General features: G+C 34.0%; 1 protein-coding gene across 5 annotated transcripts in view; it reads right to left on the bottom strand.

The window, feature by feature from the left end:
- Exoc6b (exocyst complex component 6B) overlaps positions 1-20,926 on the bottom strand; it is a 569,814-nt gene that overhangs the window by 163,991 nt on the left and 384,897 nt on the right. For all 5 annotated transcript variants that reach the window (XM_078029030.1, XM_078029033.1, XM_040271223.2 and 2 more), the window contains one exon: positions 6,096-6,237. In XM_078029030.1, coding sequence (XP_077885156.1) covers positions 6,096-6,237 — 142 coding nt within the window. The remainder of the gene's footprint in view (positions 1-6,095; positions 6,238-20,926) is intronic.

Genomic DNA, 20,926 nt, shown 5'->3' with positions numbered 1-20,926 from the left:
TCACTTACACCTTAGTCAGAGGAGAGCAAACAATATTCAAAAGGACTTGCAGCCATTTATTTTAATGAATATATGCAAAGAGATGGAAATGTTCAAATTTTTCAGGAATTCAAGGGTACTGATATTGAGCTAGATTCATTCTTTAGGGAGGAAGAACAAAATCTTATCTCTTAGTCAGAATGTGGTATTTAAGTTGCAAATGGTGTTCTGCCACTATTTTATATAATGGTAGGCTCACTTAGATTAGAAATTTACTTTCAAGTTGTTTTCCCAAATCCTAAGAACAGGAAGAATCTACACATTGGTTTCCTGACTTGTAGAATGAGGGTTATTATAGTAAAAATGGTGACATAGCAGGCTTTGGAGAGTCTTGTCCCTTTTCCAACAGTAAACCAAGCTCAGTTTAGTCAGCCATCAAAGAACCAAGAAAATTAGGCCAGATGTATTTTACTGCTTTCCTGTTCGAGTACCCAGTTTATTTTGTGCCAAAAATTCATGGGTCCTAGACAATGATGGACAACATATGCTAAATTTAAAAAATTATAATTGCTGCTGTATTTCCTTATAGCCAGATGTGCTCTGAATTTGGTTTAATTATGCCATCTTTCTAATGTAACAATGTTTTGAATAACTTAGGGAGATGAGCAGATAACTAAAAACTGAAAATATTTAGTATTATAGACCACAAAACATAGAAGTGAGAAAGTAAGAAAATCTGTAAAGGCATAGGATAAAGAAATGATAATTGTAATAAAAATCAATTTCAATGGTTTTACATATATTATTTCATTTAATTTCAAAACAATCCTGAGATAAATATAACAGGAAATACTAATGTGTTTCTAGTTTATTGCTCAGGGAGGTAAAATGAGTTATTGATTCAATCTTGAACCATCAGGCAGACATATACTTAAGTTCCCAAATCTTCTCTATCATGGATTACTGCAACAGCCTTTTAACTGGTTTCTAAAGTTCCTGATAACTGAGTTCCTTCTGGATCTGGGATTATAGTTCAGTGGCAGAGCACTTGCCTTGCATGTGCGAGGCACTGGGTTTGATCCTCAGCACCACGTAAAAATAAAATGAATAAAACAAAGGTATTCTGTCCATCTACAACTAAATAATTTTTTTTTAATTAAATAAAATCTGGAATATCCCATTTTATCTTCAGGGTCCAGCAAGGTATATTGCAGAATAAAAGCTGAACATACATTTGTTAAATAAATGAATAGTTCAATGACTTAATGCTGATAACAAGGAGTTGAGCTGGAATACTAATCTACATCTCCTCATATTGAATATGAAAAACGAATATTTAGGAAATTCTAAACCCCACACAGACTGTTGCATATATACCAGCCAAGGAAAGAAATACTTTCATGCATTATTTCACTTAGTTGTGATCCCATCCCTATAATATTAGGAACTATGCCAGTGGTCTCTCTAAAAGTAATTGGGACTTGATATTATAGTGAACTGAAGACACAATAGCCCAGGTTGGATCATGGAGGTAGATAAAAATCAAAATAAAAAATCATGGAGGTAAAATCAAAACCTTCTGGTGTTTAAAACCCAGGATCCATTGTTCAATAACAACATAAAGGTATGAAGAGATAAGAAAATTCACTCAAAGCAGAAAAACTCAAGAATTCACTGTCAGTTCTTAAAGGAAAAAAGATAATTGCTTCACATTTCCCAAATAACTTCTACCTTAAAAGTTTAGTAGCTTGTCAGTAAGAATTACCTAACCGCAATGCTTCTGTTAGATAATGATATCCTAGGCAGTCGTTACCATTCTTAGAGAACAGTTGAGCTAACTGACTGATTTTTTACAAAAGCATACAGCCAAGAATTAGAAAATCATAAGTTTTCGATTATACCTTTCAGAAACCATAGCAGTTTCACAGATATCTACCGAGAAGCAAAAGTTAATTTCTTATACCAAATTAGGTGGCATCTTTAGGCGTCACAAATTGACAAACTCTAGACAAAGGTTCAATGGTCTGCAAAAGACTTTCTGAGAGTAACTAGATAGACGCTAGCTACTGCTGCTGCTGCTCTGATGATTATAACAACAGGACCAGGTACTAATTATTGCATATATACCAGCCAAGGAAAGGAATACTTTCATGCATTATTTCACTTAGTTGTGATCCCATCCCTATAATATTGGGAACTATGCCAGTGGTCTCTCTAAAAGTAATTGGCGATTTGATCCATTCTGTTGTACTGACACTAAAATCTACATTCTTAATGACTGCACTACACTAGCTGATTATTTCAGGCTTGTGGTAGTGTACATAATTCCTCTGTGCATTTGCGATCTAAGAAAATGGCAGCTCAGGCCTCAGAGTACACTCAAGGTACATTCAAGGTACATTCACTTTAGATATTGTCCAAGGTTTGATTTCTTTCAAGACCTATATAGTTCTTCCAAGGACTCACACACAAAAAGGAAAAAAAATGGAAAAATATCTCACACACACACCACTGGATAGAAAAATGTAAGTGTTAATTATCTTGTCATTTGGGGCTTCTTTTATACGCCTCTGTATAGTTACTTGAATTTTATGTATCATTTCTTTAAGATTTTTTTTATAGACCACTGAGCATTTAAAGAAAAAAAAAGAGGGGGGTGGTATAGGCAGAGACATAGAATAGAACTCTTTCTTTTGAAGTAAAATAAATGTCCATGGAAAGTTTCTTGACAGACAAATTACTGCCAATCAGAAATAAAACATTAAATTCTAAATCAATGAACCTTAGTGGCTCCACAATATATGAAAGAAAATTTTCAGTGCTGATATTATGGTTATTAGCAGTACTGACATGCCCTTCAAATGTTAGCATCAAGTTGATCCTAAGTCTGAAGGCTACTGCAAACACTTATCAGCTTTTCAGAAAAAATATTAGCTCCCTTGAGCCCCTTTTACATGGTTAACAAACTATTATGTTTCCACCTTTTCAATAAATGATCTCTCCATTTCTTAGTCTTAACTGAAAGCTGGTTCCTTCTACTAAAGATGCTGATGCACTGAATAGTTCTCTCAAGTAGACACTAATCATTCTTCTAAATAAAATGTACTTCAGGCTGCTTAATCTCTCTCCACTGCTCCTCCCAGGCCATCATTCCCCCTAAAGGTGCATATATTTTAGTTTATCACCTTCCTCCCTCTTTATTTCTTAAAAATGGGTAAAAGTTTGAATGTGAAAAGTAAAAAATAAATAATAGTCAATTTAAACACAATCATATTAAAAATCATATTCAATATAAATGGTCTAATCAACTCAACTAAAAAAATCACAGATTGTCATACTGAATTAAATAGGAAGACCTGACTACATGCTGTGTACAACTTTAAAATACATATTTTTAAAAAAATGGAAAAGAATATTCTTATGCAAAAACAAATCATAAAAACTTGGGTGGAACTATATTAATATCATAAAAAGTAGATTTTTCAAACAAGGAATATTAAAGGATAAAGAGGGTCATTTTGTAATAATAAAGGTATCAAGGTATCATGGGGACATAATAGTCTTTAGTATGTATGTACCTACTAATAGGGATTCAAAATATATGAAGCTGATAGAACTGAAATCCACTAATGAAAATTATTTCAACACCCTGTCAGTAAATGATGGAATAAGTATAAAGAAAATCAGTGAGACTATACAAGCTTTGAATAACACTATCAACGAACTTTACCCATTTGATATTTATAAAATATACCACACACTGATAACGAAACACATAGTCTTTCCAAGTGCAAACAGAATTTTAGCAAACTCTACCATATCCTGGGTCATAAAATAAGTCCCAATGAATTTTAAAAAACTGAAATTATGCAAAGTATATTCTCTGGCCAAAAAGGACATGAGTTCAAAGCCAGCCTTACAAAAGCAAGGTGCTAAGCAACTCAGTGAGACCCTGTCTCTAAATAAAATATAAAACAGGGCTGGGGATGTGGCTCGGTGGTCAAGTGCCCCTGGGTTCAATTCCTGCCACTCCACCGCAAATTAATAACATATCAAAATTTATAGATTTTAGCTAAAACAGTAATTAAAGAATAATTTCTAAGATTCAAATACTCATGCTAGAAAATAAAATCCTCAACATATCTGAGTTTCTACCTAAAGTAACTAAAGAAAAATTAATAAAAACTAAGTAGAAGAAAGCAATAAAGGCAGAAATCAATGAGACAACTGGTCACTGGTTAGATTTCTCTCTCTCCCTCTCCCTCCCCCCCCCTCTCTCCCTGTACTCTCAGGCCTTCTTCAATGTGGTCTCTTCCACAAGGGCTTCCTGACTAGAATGGAGGCCTCAGGGCAGCTGGGCTGTCATTAGCATCTCACCAAGGATATGGAGGCTCCATCATCTTGTATGATGTAGCCTTGGAATTCACAAACAGCTACTTCTGCCATGTTCTATTGGTTACAATCAAGTTACATGCTTGTCTAAATCCAAGGGGAAGGTGATTAGATACCTCCTCTTAATGGGGTAGCATCAAGGCTATAAAAAAATATGTGGTAAACAAGGTATTGTGTAGTAGACATCTTTGAAAAATGCAGTCTACACTATAGACCTGCTTTGGTGTAGAACATTATTTCCCTTTAACTTGAAAAATTACCTTCTAGGTTTGCTGTGGTACCAATTTTTGGTGAAAAAGTCTCTCAATTTCTGTTTATTTGAAAGTACCTTTATTTTACTTTTAATTTTCGAAGAATATTTTCATTTGAACCTGGGGCCTCCCTCACAAATGCTAATAAGCAAGTGGTCTACCACAGAGCTACATCCCCAGCCTGGGATAACAGAGTTTTATTTGGGTTGATAGGATTCTTTTTTCCTTCTAGCACTTCAATGTTATATTTTATAGCCTGGGATAACAGAGTTTTATTGGGGTTGATAGGATTCATTTTTCCTTCTAGCACTTCAATGTTATCATTTTACTGCCTTCTAGTTTGCACTGTTTCTGATAGAAAGTTTGCAGTACTTCTTATATGCCTTTTTTCTTCAACAGATTTTAAATTTTCCTTTTATCATTTATTTAGCAACCTGACCAAAACATACCTTCATGTGGCTTTCTTTGGTTTATCCTGCTGAAGACTTTAAAGCTTCTTGAATAATTAAGACTTTTTCCTCAATCATGAGCGAATTTTCAACCAATCATGTTCATCTTATCTTTTAAATTATGGAATATATTATGTAAGTTTTTTTCAGAAGCTCTTATCTGAAAATTTCCTATCTGTCACTGGTGAGTCTATGTAATTCTACGTAATAAGGACAAAAAGTCCACATTCTAAATACAGCAGAGAATAAAAAAATGAGTCTGGTTCCCCAATGATGATGTCACAGAGCAACTAACCAATAGTGCAACCGGTTAACTCTGAGAAAAATAAAACATTTTTTTTTTTTAGAGAGAGAGAGAGAGAGAGAGAGAGAGAGAGAGAGAGAGAGAGAGAGAGAGAGAGAGAGAGAATCTTAATATTTATTTTTTAGTTTTCGGCGGACACAACATCCCTGTTTGTATGTGGTGCTGAGGATCGAACCCGGGCCGCACGCATGCCAGGCGAGCGCGCCACCACCTGAGCCACATCCCCATCCCAATAAAACATTTTTAAAATCACTTTCTAAAGTTTTTTATTTTCCAAACAGAAAACATTTCTGACTGATCAATGCATACACCATTTGTACTGCAGACTAAAAAGAGTTTGCACATAAGATGTACTTAGTTTCAAAATAAAATTTCAAAGCAAAGTGATTGGGAACTACATTCTTTTGACTATCTTTGGATTTAACAGGTTTTAAATGGTGTCTATTAAATGCACCTCTGCCTTATATCCCTCTCTAGATTGCAAGCTTCGTTGTGACTAGACAGCTCTTCCATATTAAATACAGGTCTAGGCATTTTTAGACATTCAAATTAGCTGGTTGATATGCTCATTTCTAAATGTCCTATAAAATATTTCTTTTCTCTATACAGTCTGATTCTATCAGGAACAAGGACACTAAAGACAAAACTTTTTTTTCCCCCTTCACAAAAGCGAATATGCAAGTAAGACAAAAAAAGCAAAGGGGTGTTTCACTCTCTTACGTTCACATTCTCTGACATCCAGGTTGAACTGCTGTAATGCTCCCAAGGTAAGCTGCCTTACTTCAGCTTCCAGCAAAAGTTGCATCAAGGATGTAGCTAAGTGCTTGCACGCTGACATACATGCTGTCTGAGCCACCTTTCCCTGAAATACAAGAATGTAAACCATAAAGTTAATGGATGAAAATGAAACTAAAAAAAAATTTAAATCACTCATTTTTCAATTGGGAATTCCCCAGTTTCCATAAGGTTCTCCCCTTTATGATATCCTTACAGGCACACAACCTTGGAATTAAAGCACCCAGCAGCAGCATCAGAAATACTAGGTGCATTCCCATCAGTCATAGTAGCTATAATAGTTAGCTACAATACACAAAGCCCAGTTAGGGGGTCAAGAAACTCTTCTTTTTTTAATTGACAGTACATAAACAATACTCAATATCATAAGTAAACTGAGAAATAATATTCCTCAGAGAATATATGAGAAAGTCCTCCAATAAAATCTTTAAAAAAGTTGGGCTGGAGTCGTGCGTGGCTCAGAGGTAGCGCTTGCCTAGCACATGTGAGGCCCTGGGTTCGCTCCTCAGCACGACATAAAAAATAAATAAATGGATAAAATAAAGGTATTGTGTCTAACTACAACTACAAATAAATATTTTTAAAAAATCTTGAAAAGTAGGGGTTAGGTTGTAGCTCATAGGCAAAGAACTTGCCTAGTATGTGTGAGGCACTGGGTTTGATTCTCAGCACCACATATAAATAAATAAAAAACAGTCCATCCACAACTAAAAAAAATTTTTTTTAAATAACTGTTAACAATAGTTTATAATTTATATAGAAATCAGTATTTACTGCTTTATGATTTTTTACATATAAAAATGATAATTTAATACAGAACAATTCCTCCAAAATAATCAAGAGGATGAACTTATTTTCTTCCAAAAATGGATTTTAAAATTAATATTTGACTGTTTTCTTAAGACAGAATGATATGCCTTAAAAAATTTGAGTTTTTAAATTAGTGAATTCTCCTTTTTTGAAATTATGAAATACTCAGTCATACAGAAATATGTAGAAAATCATATGATTGAAACTTATGCATTCACTAATTACAAATGTGGGCTAAGTTCTTATGCAGTGTCTTTAATTATTTCCCTCCCTCTCCTTGGAGGTAACCATCGTATTAGATAACCTTATTGTATTTTAAAAGTACTATTGTGACAAGTATATAAACAGAAAAAATATCCTATAATATTTTACACATTTTAAATCTTCCTATACTATCTTATGGTATGTCCTTTTGCAACTAGCTTATTCAATTCATTATTATGAAGGTGGAGATTTTGAATGTATTACATGTAGCTGTAGTTTATCCCTTTATTGTTCCATAGCATTCCTTCTTGGGAATCTATCACAATTAACTTGGCCATTCTTCTATTGCTGGAAATTTAGTTGTTTCTTCTTCATTCCTTCACTTGTTCCTTCCTTCCTTCCTAGTTCCTTTCTTTTCCTTCTGTTCTTCCATTTCCTTTCCTTTTTTTTTCTCTTATAAACAAATCATAGACTTATAGAGGTCTAGTAAGAGATAATGAAAATTCGGAGTCTGAATAAGTGTCCCTTTTATATGTTTTTTTCATGGACTTTCCTGGGCCAGGGCCTTCACAAAAGTAGCAGCTTTTAAATGAAAAAAAAAAATTAAACACACACACACAAATAAAACAACAATAAATCTTTTTATTTGCATCTTTTTATACACTTTGGATAATTCCTTTTTAATTTTTTAATTTATTTGTTGGAATTATTATACATGACATCAGTATTCATTTTGATTCATAGTATACAAGTGTAACACAATTTTTCATTAATCTGGTTGTACACAAAGTAGAGTAATATCATTTGTGTCTTCATACATGTACCTAGGATAAAGATGTCTATCTCATTCCACTGTCTTTCCTACCCCCATACCCCCTCCCTTCCCCTCCCTCCCCTTTGTCCTATCCAAAGCTCCTCCATTCCTCCCATGCTCCCCCTTCCCATTATGGATGATTCCTTTAGGGTTACTTTTCAAATCTGCCAGAGTTGAAGAAGAAGGCTATCGCTACTGTGATTCATAATGTAAATGCTTATACATGAAAAAGAATGTAAAAAGAAAACGGAATCCCAAATATCTAATTACAAATGGTGACATGTAATACATTCAATGATATGTTCTGTTTATGCTGTTTACAATATTTCTGAGAATATCACTTATTGCGTAATTCCCAGCACTTAGTACTACTATGAATTTTTCTAATTAAACAAAGATTTTTGTTTTATTACTTTGGTTATTTTGTGCAGCTGAGTATTTTCGATATTTATATTTGTCTAAAATGTGTAACAAAACTAACAATGATATATTTTAACATAAATACTATAAAAATCTCTCATCTATATGATTCTGTTTATATTTTCTGATGATCTACATTTTACATGAATTAAGGCTACAAATGGAAATCCTTAAGTTGAGGAGCAGAGGCCATGTGGGAAATAGGCAATGGAAGCACCAAAAATCTTAAAGAGAAAAGTCCCATTATAATAGACAGTCATGTTAAATGTCTTGCTTTCAATTAAACCCACTGAGGACTTGAGATAGGCACCTCTAATGACCAATAAATTTCAACAGTTGTCAGATTAGGCCCACTGTGAACTCTCAGGGACAGATCAAGATGTGAAACTATCTGTGATTTTTGAAAATGAGAGTGAAGAAAGAGGTGAGACTGAAGTGGATGCACAGAGACAGCAGAGGAGATTGGAAGCCAAAGAAAAGGGAAAGAACCTAACCATTTCTTGGGCATCACTCTATATCAGATGTGCCTTTCACATATTAAACCATTTCATTTAGTATAGTCCCTCAAGAATTAGTAGTATTTTTTCTTATATGTAAAGAAATTAGGATTCATCTTGAGAATTAAAAACAAAAAAACACACGCTTATTTGATATTTCTACTCAATCTCAAATCTGTGTTTTTCCACCAAACCATTACCTCAGGAAGTGATGTGACATACTGTATCACTGTATTAGACTAGAATAGTTGGGCAAAAATAGTTTCAGAGAGTATCAGGGGATTAAAAAGATTATCCAAGAGAAAGGTTAGGCCCAAGCAAATAAGGTAGTAGTAGTTTAGAAGCCAACTCTTCTAAGTATCTGCTAGAGCATACTTTTTAAACTTGTAGTGTAACATCCTCATCCAGGAAAAAAACAGACGCTTAAGGGACCCAAAAAAACTGAACATGAAAAATCAAAGAGCTTAAAAACAAAACAAGACAAAACAAAACAAAAAACAGAAAAGCTATAGGCTAAGATAGTATTTGCAAAATTCATTTCAAGTAATAACAACCAATCATCCAATGATAAAAAATTGGCAGTTTCACCCTCTTCATTAAGTAATCCTAATATGAAGCAAAATCTAGAGAAAAATTTTTAACAAAGATCTCAAGGACAAAGCAAGAATTTGAAACTAAGAAAACATATACTGACCAAATATTTCACAAAAGTGTCTTTTGGATACCTGTAGCAACAGTTTCATCAGTCCTGATCAAATAGAGGCTGTATCTTACAAAATTATGCTAGAACTAAGGCACAGAATGCACTAAAATAAACAGAATGTTAGAAAAGAGGGAAATGAAATAGTATCATCATTGTAATACTTTAAAATAAGAGAAACATGGGATACAGGAAGATTAGGGATATAGGTATGCAACTAGCTCTACAGGCAACATCATGCTGTTTCTACATGAATCTATAATATGTACTCCATGACAGTCAGTAAATATAAACTGTACAACCTGGAAGTCAAATACCAAAGTACTTAAATAATTCACATTATTTATCAATCCAGTTACAATAACTTTTTGTAAGTTTTGGGAAGTACAGAGGAGTAAACCAGTAAGAAATTTGATTGTTAATTCAATAAGCTAGACATATTCCTATAGCAAGAACCAAAACTTGGTAGGAGTTAAGATTCTACTTTTTAAATTTGTTTTACTTTTCACTGTGCAGCTTTTTGGTAACTATATCAACTCACTGTCTTCAAAAATATACACCAGAGTCATATTCCCTTATTTTAATTATCTCCTTTACCTCCTATTCTCTCCTTATTTACTATGCTACTTGTACCATGACATTATGTACTGAATGATGCTCTGCATTGTCATTTCAGGCATTTACATTGCCTTTAAGAGCACATGGCTTGCTCTGGAGAGAAATGAAAATGAAATACAACATACCAACATTTATGGAATGCATAAAAATCATTTCTAAGAGGGAGGCTTATAGCAAAAAAAAAATGCCTACATCAACTAAGAACAAAGATCACAAATAAACAATAATATACTTCAAGGAAGTAGAAAAATAAGAACAAACTAAGCCCAAAATGAGCAGGAGGAAGGAAATAATAAAAGATCAGAGCAGAAATGAATGAAATAGAAACTAGAAACACAATAGAAAAAAATCAACAAAACAGATTTGTTTTTGAAAAGATAAAATCAACAAACCTTTAGTTAGATTAAGAAAGAGAGAAGATTCTGAAAAATGAAATCAGAAATGAAAAAAGACATTATAACTGATACTACATAAATAGAAAGGATCATCAGAAACTTCTATTCACAATTAAATACCAAGAAATTGGATAACCCTGAAGAAACAGATGAATTCCCAGACATATATCACACCCAGAATGAATCATGAATATATAAAAAATATGAATAGACCAATAATGAGTAAACTGAAATTAACAGTCAAAACCCTCCTACTAATGGCATTACCAGTGAACTCAACCAAACATTTAAAAAACAAACATCAATCCTTCTCCAACTTTTACAAAAACATAGAAGAGGTAGATTACTCCAAAAACTCATTTTCAAGGTCATCATTATCCTGATACCAAAGCCAAGCAAGGACATTGCAAAAAAAGAAAATTGCAAACCATATGCCCATAAACGTAGATACAAAAAATCCTCAATAGAATTCTACCAAACCAAATTCTTAACTGATGTAGGCAATATTATTTTCTATATGACCACAAAAACCCCGGCAATAAAACTAAAAATAGACAAATGGGTTTATATCAAACTACAAAGCTTCTGCACAACAAAGGACACAGTAGAGTGAAGAGAAAACCTGTAGAGTGGAGTAATATATTTTCAAAACACACATCAACAAGGGGTTAGTATCTACCATGTGTTAGAAACTAACACAACTCATTATCAGGAGAAAACACATAACCCAATTAAAAACCGGGCAAAGGACCTGAAGAAAAACTTCTCAAAAGACAACATACAACATACAGGCATATGAAAAACTACATTAATCATCAGAGAAATGCAAAATAAAACAACAATGATATATCATTCTCATACCTGTTAGCATGGCTACTATAAAAAAGATGAAAGATAACAAGAGTTGACAAGGGTGTGGGAACAGGGAATATTTGTATGCTGAGGGTAGAAATATAAATTAATATAGCCATTACAGAATGCAGATTGGAGATACCTGAAAAATTAAAAAGTAGAACTACCATATTATCCAGTAATCCCATTACTGAGTGTATATCCAGAGGAAATGAGATTGGTAAGTTAAAGAAATATCTGCAGTCTCCTGCAGCTTTATTCACAATAGTTTAGATACGGAACCAACCTACATGCCCATTTATGAATGTCTGCATAAAGAAAATGTGGTATGTATGGAATACTATTCAGCCTTAAACTGAATACTTGAAAATTGTTATGAGAGTACTTTAAGGTGTTTTCACCATAAAAGTGATAAGTATGTAAAGTAATGCATAAGTTAAATTGATTATTTCATTTATTTAGTCATTCATTCCATGATACATACATATATCAAGAGAGACTGCACACCATAAATACATACAGCCTGTATTTGTCAATTAAAATAAGAATGAACAAACTTATACTACTTACAATAAAGGGATGATTCTCACAATATGATTTTGAGCCCTAAAAGCTAGATATAAAATCAGATGTACTGTATACTTCCATTTGTATAAAGTTTGAAAACAGGAATAAATAACCATCCTGAAGACATGTTATGTTCCTGCTTAAAAACCCTTCCGGGCTGGGGATGTGGCTCAAGCGGTAGCGCGCTCGCCTGGCATGCGTGCGGCCCGGGTTCAATCCTCAGCACCACATACCAACAAAGATGTTGTGTCCGCTGAGAACTAAAAAATAAATATTAAAAATTCTCTCTCTCTCTCTCTCTCTCTCCTCTCTCACTCTCTCTTAAAAAAAAAAAAAAAACCCTTCCATACCTTGGGGGATATGAGGACTTTTCTAATAGTCTCTGGATGCTGCTTACACACAAAGTTCCAGTTGAAAAAAGGTATTCAGCTTCATAGTTATATTCATATGTTATACTTCATTAAAAAGCTGACTTGCTAAAATAAAAAGTCATGATTTGCAAGGAAAGAAACTCTGACTTCTTTGTCATAGGTAAACCTAAATGAAGTATAGTTTAAGACTGCACAAAGTAAGTATGCAACTGATAACTAACTTTATCTCTTGGGGATAACATCCTCTTCTGAAAAAAGAAAGATAACATACCCTGTTACTTAGCCTAAAATAAAATTAAACACAGTTATGATAAATGTGTAGAGATCTTACAAACGCCTTTGAAGAAATAGAGACTACTATTCATTTCTTTCAATTACTAAGTACTTCAATTACACACATACCAAGTGCTATATCCTAATATTCAGAAGCAAGTGAGTAGAGGTGAAAAGCCTGGAACAAGTACTGCCCTCCTCAATACCTCTACCAGCAACACCACAGAGGTTACTTACATTTACTGAGCACTGACCATGAGTCAGATTTTTCTTTCTTTTTTCCTCAGGGCTGGGGATTGAATCCAGGACCTCACATATAAGAGGCAAGTGCTTTACTACTGAGCTACAGCCCCAGTCCTATGGCAAATTTTTTTGAAAATGTTATCTCATATGATTCTTACAAGAACCCCCTAAGGTATTTAATCCTTAATTTACAGATAAAGACAGAGAGGCTAAGTAATTTGAATATATCCTGTACGTGATGGAGCTAGGATTTGAATCCAGCCTGTCAGACTCCGAAGACTCTTTAATCTTTTGATCCTGCCTACAAATAAAGGCCTTGTGATAGCTGTTATATCTTTTGGTTGCTCTGTGATTTGGGGTAAAGGAATGGAGAGGACGGGAAGATAAAAAATCAGTCATATCCAAAAGGCCAAGATGTTGAGTAAGAATTTTCCTCCCTTCCTAGATCTGAGCAGGCAACACAAGAATGCTGAATTCATAGCAGATACTTAGACTGGACTCCAACCACAGCGATCCCAGGTTCCCGATCATCAAAGATCTTATATAAATGACTTCTAGTGGCCAACCAAAAATTTTTCTTCCTGTGGATGATCTTAGGAAATTTGAAAGAAATAATATGGAAAGAAAGGTGAGGAGGTATTTTACACCAGCTTCCCCTTTAAAAAAATCACATCTATAATGCCTTTATTTACTTCCCAGTGTTTACTCAGCGGCTTTTTAATCTCACATCAACCTTCTCTTTATAAATTTCTTTATAAATCCCTTGTTTAAATACTGGTATGTCCAACTTTATCTTCGTATAATTACTCAAAGATTTTTTTTCACTGTGAAATAAAGAGCAATTCAGACAAAAATAGATCAAGCAAGACAAGTGAGAACCATTCAGAGAGAAGGTGACATTACCCTTTCACTTATGCACCAGTAGCTGTAAAATAACTCTTCTTGTCATGACTCTATTTCCCAATGCTCTAGCCTTACCTCTACATAGACACTTCTTTTATTAGGGATCCTTGCCTTAGTCCTGCCTGGCCATGGAACTTGATTGTTGGATTGCTCCTATAATTTCTCTTTCTCTATTGAACAAGGAAGCTCTTTTATTCTCTTTTTCTTAATATCCATTAGCTATGGGTGAAGCTATTTCATTCCCAGAACAATGAGACTTCTGCTTATGTTGAATGGATGTTCAATGCATAACATTTTGAAGATCAAGTTCTTGTATATGCTTGTGTTATCTGGGACTCATGTCTGGAACTTTGGTTCCCATGTGATGAAAAAAATCCCATGGCAAGATTTTAATCCATCCTTATACCTAAATCACCTTTACAATTACCTTCTCAAGTAGATCCTTCCACAGTTGAATCCACGTCTTGGGAAGCATTATAATTCTTTTTAAAAAGAACATTCTTAAGTTCAATTAGACAATCTGTAAAAATATATGCTCATTAAAGAGAATGTACAAATCCCGATTCTATACCCATATGCACATGTGCACATAGACACATACGCTCATATTTCCTAACAGCTAAAGTAAAGGAAGCCCAAAGATGATTGAAATACCATGGGAAAGATATGAGATATTACTTGAAGACATGAGTAGAGCCTATAATAAAATGGTGGCCTCTCAGTAAAAATAAATAAATAAATAAATTTGTTTTCTTTTCCTTAATAAGAAATAAGCAAAAAGAAAAACAAAAGAAAAAGTGAAGGAAAACAATCTATATCTAATTTGTCATGAAGTAAAAGAGAGCTGGAAATATATACTCATGATGAAAGAGTCAGAGGACATAAAAAGCTGGTTCTGAGATTTTCCCAGTTTTTTTCATTTTCTTATTCTCAGTCACTTTTCAAGAAACACAAGAAATCCTTTTGAAAACACTTGTTGCTATGGATGATTTTACTGAAGGGTAATTACAGACAGTAAATGTGCAAATCTTGTGTACAACTCAATGCCTTATATGTATTTTAAAACTATGAAATTGCAAATCAGATTGAGAAAAATTTTACAAACCCAAGAGTTCCTCATGCCCTTTTCACAGCAATAGACCTACCTATACATTGAGAAAACATCTTTCCTATCTTAGAGACCCACAGATTAGTTTTGTCTGTTCATCAATGTCATATACAAGGAATTCGACAGACTTCTTCTGGGCATGTACCCAAAGAAAGTGAAAATCACCACCTCCTAAAACTATCTGCACTACCATGTTCACTGGAGCATTATTCATAATAGCCAAGATATGGAAATAAACTAAGTGGTCATCAATAGATGAACAAATAAAGAAACTATGGTATATAATACAACAGAATAGGCAGTCCCCAAATAAACCAAGATCTTTCTGTTTGCCATAATATGAATAATATTGGATGATGATATACCATGTAAGACAGGCACAAAAAGAAAAATATTATATGATCTCACTTGCATGTGAAGATTTTAAAAAAAGAAAATTCAAATATATCAAAATTGAGAACAAAATAGTATTTATCAAGGATGGAGAGATGAGGGGATGATAAGGAAATGGGAGATATGAGTCATAGGATACAAAATAACAGATTTGTAGAATGAACATAGTCTAATGTACATCTTGAGGATACAGGTCATAAATTTGTATTGTATATGAGATTCATGATAAATGAGTAAATTTTTAGCTGGTTCTTATAACATATAGAGAAATGAGTAACTATGTGAGGTTAGGGATATGTTGATTTGCTTTACTCCAGTAACTTTTTACTGTCCATATATATCCCATAACATCAGGTTATATACCTTAAATGTATATAAAAACATTTATTTTTTTCAAAAATCCTGTCAGGCACAGTGGCGCATGGTAACACCAGTGGTAATGCAGTGGTAATACCAGTGGCAATACCAGTGGCTTAGGAGGCTGAGGCAGGAGAATTGCAGGCTCAAAGTCAGCTTCAGCAAGGCCAACTTAGTGAGACCCTGTCTCTAAACAAAAAAAGGACTGGGGATGTGGCTCAGTGGTTTAGCACCCCTAGGTTCAATCCCTAGTTACCCATCCCTTGCTAAAAAAGAAATCCTAGTAATGATATCTTTTGTGCCTGGCTTCTTTTCTCAACTAATGTTTTCGAAATTCATTCATTCATGTTGTTACATATATTCATAATCTGTCTCCTCTTCCTGCAGAGGGCTACATATAAATCACAATTTGTTTATTCAGTTTTCTATTGATAGGCATTTGAATTATTCCCATTTACAGATAAAGTTTTTTGGTTTTGGCTTTTTTGGTACTGAGGATTAAACTCAGGGACATTTAACACTGAGGCATATCCGCAGCCCTTTTCTAGGACCTCACTGAGTTTCTTAGGGTCTCACTAAGTTGCTGAGGCTGGCTTTGAATTTTCGATCCTCTTGACTCAGCCTCCCAAGCACCAGGATTATAGGCATGCACCATTGTGCCCAGCATACAGATAAAGTCTTTAAGTGGAAATATCCACACAAGTACCCACAGCAATTAGTTAATTTGATGAAACACAACCTATCAACTTTTTTCTTATGGCCAATGCTGTTTGTGATTTACCTAAGAAATTTGCTTACCTCAAAATCATGAAGAGGTTCTATTCCATTTTTTTTAGTAGACTTATTGTATTAACTTTCACATTTAGCTCTATATTCCATCTCAATTTATAGCATAGGGCAGATGTTGAGATTAATTTTCTTTTCAATTCAAATACTAGTTTCCTGGATCACTTCTATTGAAAATACTTTTTCCCACTGATTGAACTATATGGCACCTTTGTTGAAGAGTTACCACATGCATTTGGGACTGTTCTGAGACTATCTATTCTGTTACATTGATCATTTTACTTAAGCTAATGCAATATTTCACTATAATAATTGTTAAAGTTTTATAGTAAGCATAGAAACTGGGCAGCACAAAGTCCTCCAACTTTATTCTTCTTAAGATTCACGATAAGTCTTAGTTACGTTAGGCCCTTTGAAATTTTATATAAATCTTAAAATCAGCTTATAATATCTACAGAGAAATCAGCTGGCATTTTCATGGTGAAATATCAGTATTTCTCAGCTAAGCTTCTTTGAAAGAGGAATTGAGCATTTTTCAGAATGACTTACAGAAAATAATTAATAACTATTTTATCATTTCCCTCAAGGTTGGTACATAACTGGTACTATTCTGCATTCATAGAAGAAATGTTAAGTCATCTATAGTGAATGCTGTAGAAGATTAGGGCTTAATTCTAATTAAGAAGCCTGGTGGAGAAGAGCTACTATAGATACATTTTCTGAGACTTACACATTTTAACAATATCAAGTCCACTGAACCATAAATTGGTCTTCATTTAAGTCTTTTCTATTTTCTCTTGGTAATATTTTGTTTATAAATATTTTATTTATATATTTTATTTACTATAAAATATTTCCATCTTGTGATGTTATTCTTAATTATTTCCAGTCTAAATGTTCATTATTCATATAGAGAAATGGAATTGATTTTTCATAGTGATCTCCATCCTGTGACTTTGTTAAACCATTAGTACGTGTGTGTGTGTGTGTGTGTGTGTATGTGTTGCGCGTGGTGGAGGTATCTAACCATAATTTTTGAAACATTTTCAACATAGATCATGTTGTATTTACAAAAATAAAGAAAAAATAAATTTTAATTCTTTCCTTCCATTTCTATTAGCTTTTTTTAAAAATTTATTTTACTTGCTTTACTACACTAGTGGGCTCTATAGGATGTTGTACTAGAGTGGTGAGAGCAGATATATTTGTCTTTTTCCTGATCACAGGGGTAAAACAGTCTTTCCATTAAAATATTAACTTTAAGCTTTTCATAGATACCTTTGATTAACTTGAAAAATTTTAATTTTTGCTTTATAGGTTATTTTCATGAAATGTTCAATGCTTCTAAATGCTTTCTCTGAATCTATGGAGATCATCATATGGATACACACACACACACACACACACACACACAAATAGAAACATACACAGGCCACTTTTATGCAGAGACTGGAATCATCTTGTATCTAGAATTACTTTAGGTCAGTACTAATGCTACTTTAGAGCCATGATTAGCCACATTCTTCTGGTGCCTCTATTGAATAATTCGGGAGTTCAGCTTGGTCTTACAGGATGGAATTGTAATATCTCTCTGCCTTGTGTGAGTTCTGGTGATTGTACTCAGCTTCTGAACACTGGAAGTTCCTATATTTTTTCATGACCTTATGGATTTTTCACTCTATGTGCACACGTTACTATTCAGCCAAACCCTCAAGGGATCCAATGAAGATTTCTCCTGTTATTTCTTAGAATAACTTTCTCACTCCAAACTGCTTCCTTGAAAACTGTAGTTTCTTCTCCAAACTCCAGTCCTTGCCTTCTGTTGGTTTTGGCCTTGGTTCTCCCCTTCCTGTACAGCAATTTGCAAAGCACCTGTAAGAGACTGCTAGGGTTACACTTCTTTTGTTTCTTTCTCTGAGATCGATGTACTGTACTGCCTACTGTTCAATATCTGAAAACAGTTATTTCTTTTTTGTATTATTACATATATTTGTGGTTGAGATTAAGTCTGGTAATGTTATTGTTATCAAAGCCAGAAGTAGGCATCTCATCTTTTTTCAAAACACATTTTTTCTAGTTACCTAACTATACCAATGTAGTCTTGTCTTTTCTTAATTAAAAAGTTTCATTCTAGGGCTGGGAATGTGGCTCAAGCGGTAGCACGCTCGCCTGGCATGCGTGCGGCCGGGTTCGATCCTCAGCACCACATACAAACAAAGATGTTGTGTCTGCCGAGAACTAAAAAATAAATATTAAAAAAAAAATTCTCTCTCTTTCTCTCACTCTCTCTCTCACTCTTAAAAAACAAACAAACAAGTTTCATTCTATTGTCCTCTGGCCTCCATCATTTTTATGAGGCATCATCCATCAATCTTACTGTTTTCCCCATGAATGTTTCTTTGTTCATTAGCTGCTTTTAAGACTTCTTTTTCCTTATACTTAATAACAGCATCTGGTCATTATGTATCTTGATGTAGTTTTCTTTTAATTTATTCTCCACTGGCTCATGGAGCTTCCAGGATCTATGAAGTAATGCATTTCTTCAGATATGAAAAAACCTTAAGCATTACTCCTTTAAGTACTGCTTTTGTACCATTCTCTTTCTCTTCTTTCCTTCATAGATGCCAGGAACAGAAGTTCCCAACTGTCAATTAAAATGTTGATCCACTTAACAATTTATTATGGCGTCATAGCAATATGCATTCAGTAGAAACTGTACTTTGAATTCTAAACTTTTCCAGAGCTAGTGATATATATGATATGATATTCTTCTGTGAAGTTGGGCAGCACTAGGAGGTCACAGCTCCCTGTCAGTCATGTGATCATAAGAGTAAATGACTGCTACCCTACAATGAACTGTGGTGTTTCATAAGTTAGCTATATTATACATTTTCAACTTGCAATATTTTTAACTTATTATAGGTTTATTAGGATGCAAGCCCACTCGAAGTTGAAGAGTATTTGTACATACACATTTTAGATCTTTCAATTGTATTTCATCTATCTCTTATGCTCCCGTCTGTTCTTAAAATTAAATGCTTCATTTTTTTTTTCTTTCAGTGTGCTTCAGTTTGGGTGTTTTCTATAGTACTGAACTACAGTTTGCCAATCTTAAATTACGGTTTGTTGAGTCTGCTGTTAAACCTACTTAACACTCTTTTTAAAAATTTCATGCACTAAGTCATTAATCAGATTTTGTAGTCAGCTCTTGTAGAATACATATTTGATTCTTAATTTCTATTCAGATAATTCATCTTTTTTCTGCATATCCATTCTTTCCCCTCTTTAACATATTAATCAAAGCTATTTTGAAGGTTTTGCTAACATTGATATTTGGATCATCTTATGATCTGCTTCTGTTGACTATTTGAACTTTGATTATAGATCAGTTTTTTATGCTTATTAGAATATTAGAAAATTTTGTTTTGTATGCCATGCATTGTAGACAAGATGCTACAGATTCCAGGATGGTGGCACATCCCTGTAATCCCAGTGGCTCTAAGGGCTGAGACAGGAGGATCACGAGTTCAAAAATAGCCTCAGCAAGGGTGAGGTGCTAAGCAACTCAATGAGACCCTGTTTCTAAATAAAATATAAAATAAGGGGCTGGGGTTGTGGCTCAGTAGTACAGTGGTCACCTGGCATGCACGAGGCACTAGGTTTGGTCTTCAGAACCGCATAAATGTAAAATAAAGATATTGTGTCCATCTAAAACTAAAAAATAAATATTTAAAATAATTCAAAATAGGGGTGGGGATGTGACTCAGTGGCCAAGTGCCCCTGAGTTCAATCCCTGGTAACCCCCTCAAAAAAGATGCCATAGAGGCTCTAGGTTAACCAATTAGCCTTAAAAGACTTTTGAGTTTTATTCCAGCAAGCTGTTAATTTGATGAATCATCTTTACCTACATTAGGCTTGGTTTTTAAACTTTATTACTATGGATCCCTGTTACTTTTGTACTTACTTGAAGAGCCTTATTGTTATTAACCCATGTGTGGACTTACTGATATTTAAACAAAAAGCCATGGTGTTTACCTAGTCTCTTATGGGTTCAATCCTCAATGTCTATGCTGGGTAATTTCAAGAGTATTTGCTTAGTTTTCAATATCCAGAAGCTGCTGTTGTCTTCTGAGCTACCAGAAGCTTAGAGATCAGTGCAGCTTAGAGATCAGCCAAGGACCAAACAGGAATTTATTAAAAATGGTGGTGAGGTATCCTTCTCTGTGTTTCTCTGTACTTTGTTATCCTGCTTATTTAAATCCTGTTCTTAATGATATTCCAAACACTGAACCCTTCCTTCATTAGGCAAAAGTGTGATTTTATATTTTCTCTAAGTTTTATAGTTGTTTATGACTAGAGGATAAATATGGTACCAGGCTCACAAAATAGATCCTAAAGATAATCTTTTTAATTTACAAATTTGTACCAAACCAGGGTTTGGGGTC

This window comes from Ictidomys tridecemlineatus, chromosome 12 (genome assembly GCF_052094955.1).
Source record: "Ictidomys tridecemlineatus isolate mIctTri1 chromosome 12, mIctTri1.hap1, whole genome shotgun sequence".
In the NCBI taxonomy this organism is placed as follows: domain Eukaryota; kingdom Metazoa; phylum Chordata; class Mammalia; order Rodentia; family Sciuridae; genus Ictidomys; species Ictidomys tridecemlineatus.
Note: the sequence above shows the minus strand (reverse complement) of the source record. Positions and strands in the feature narration are given on the sequence as shown.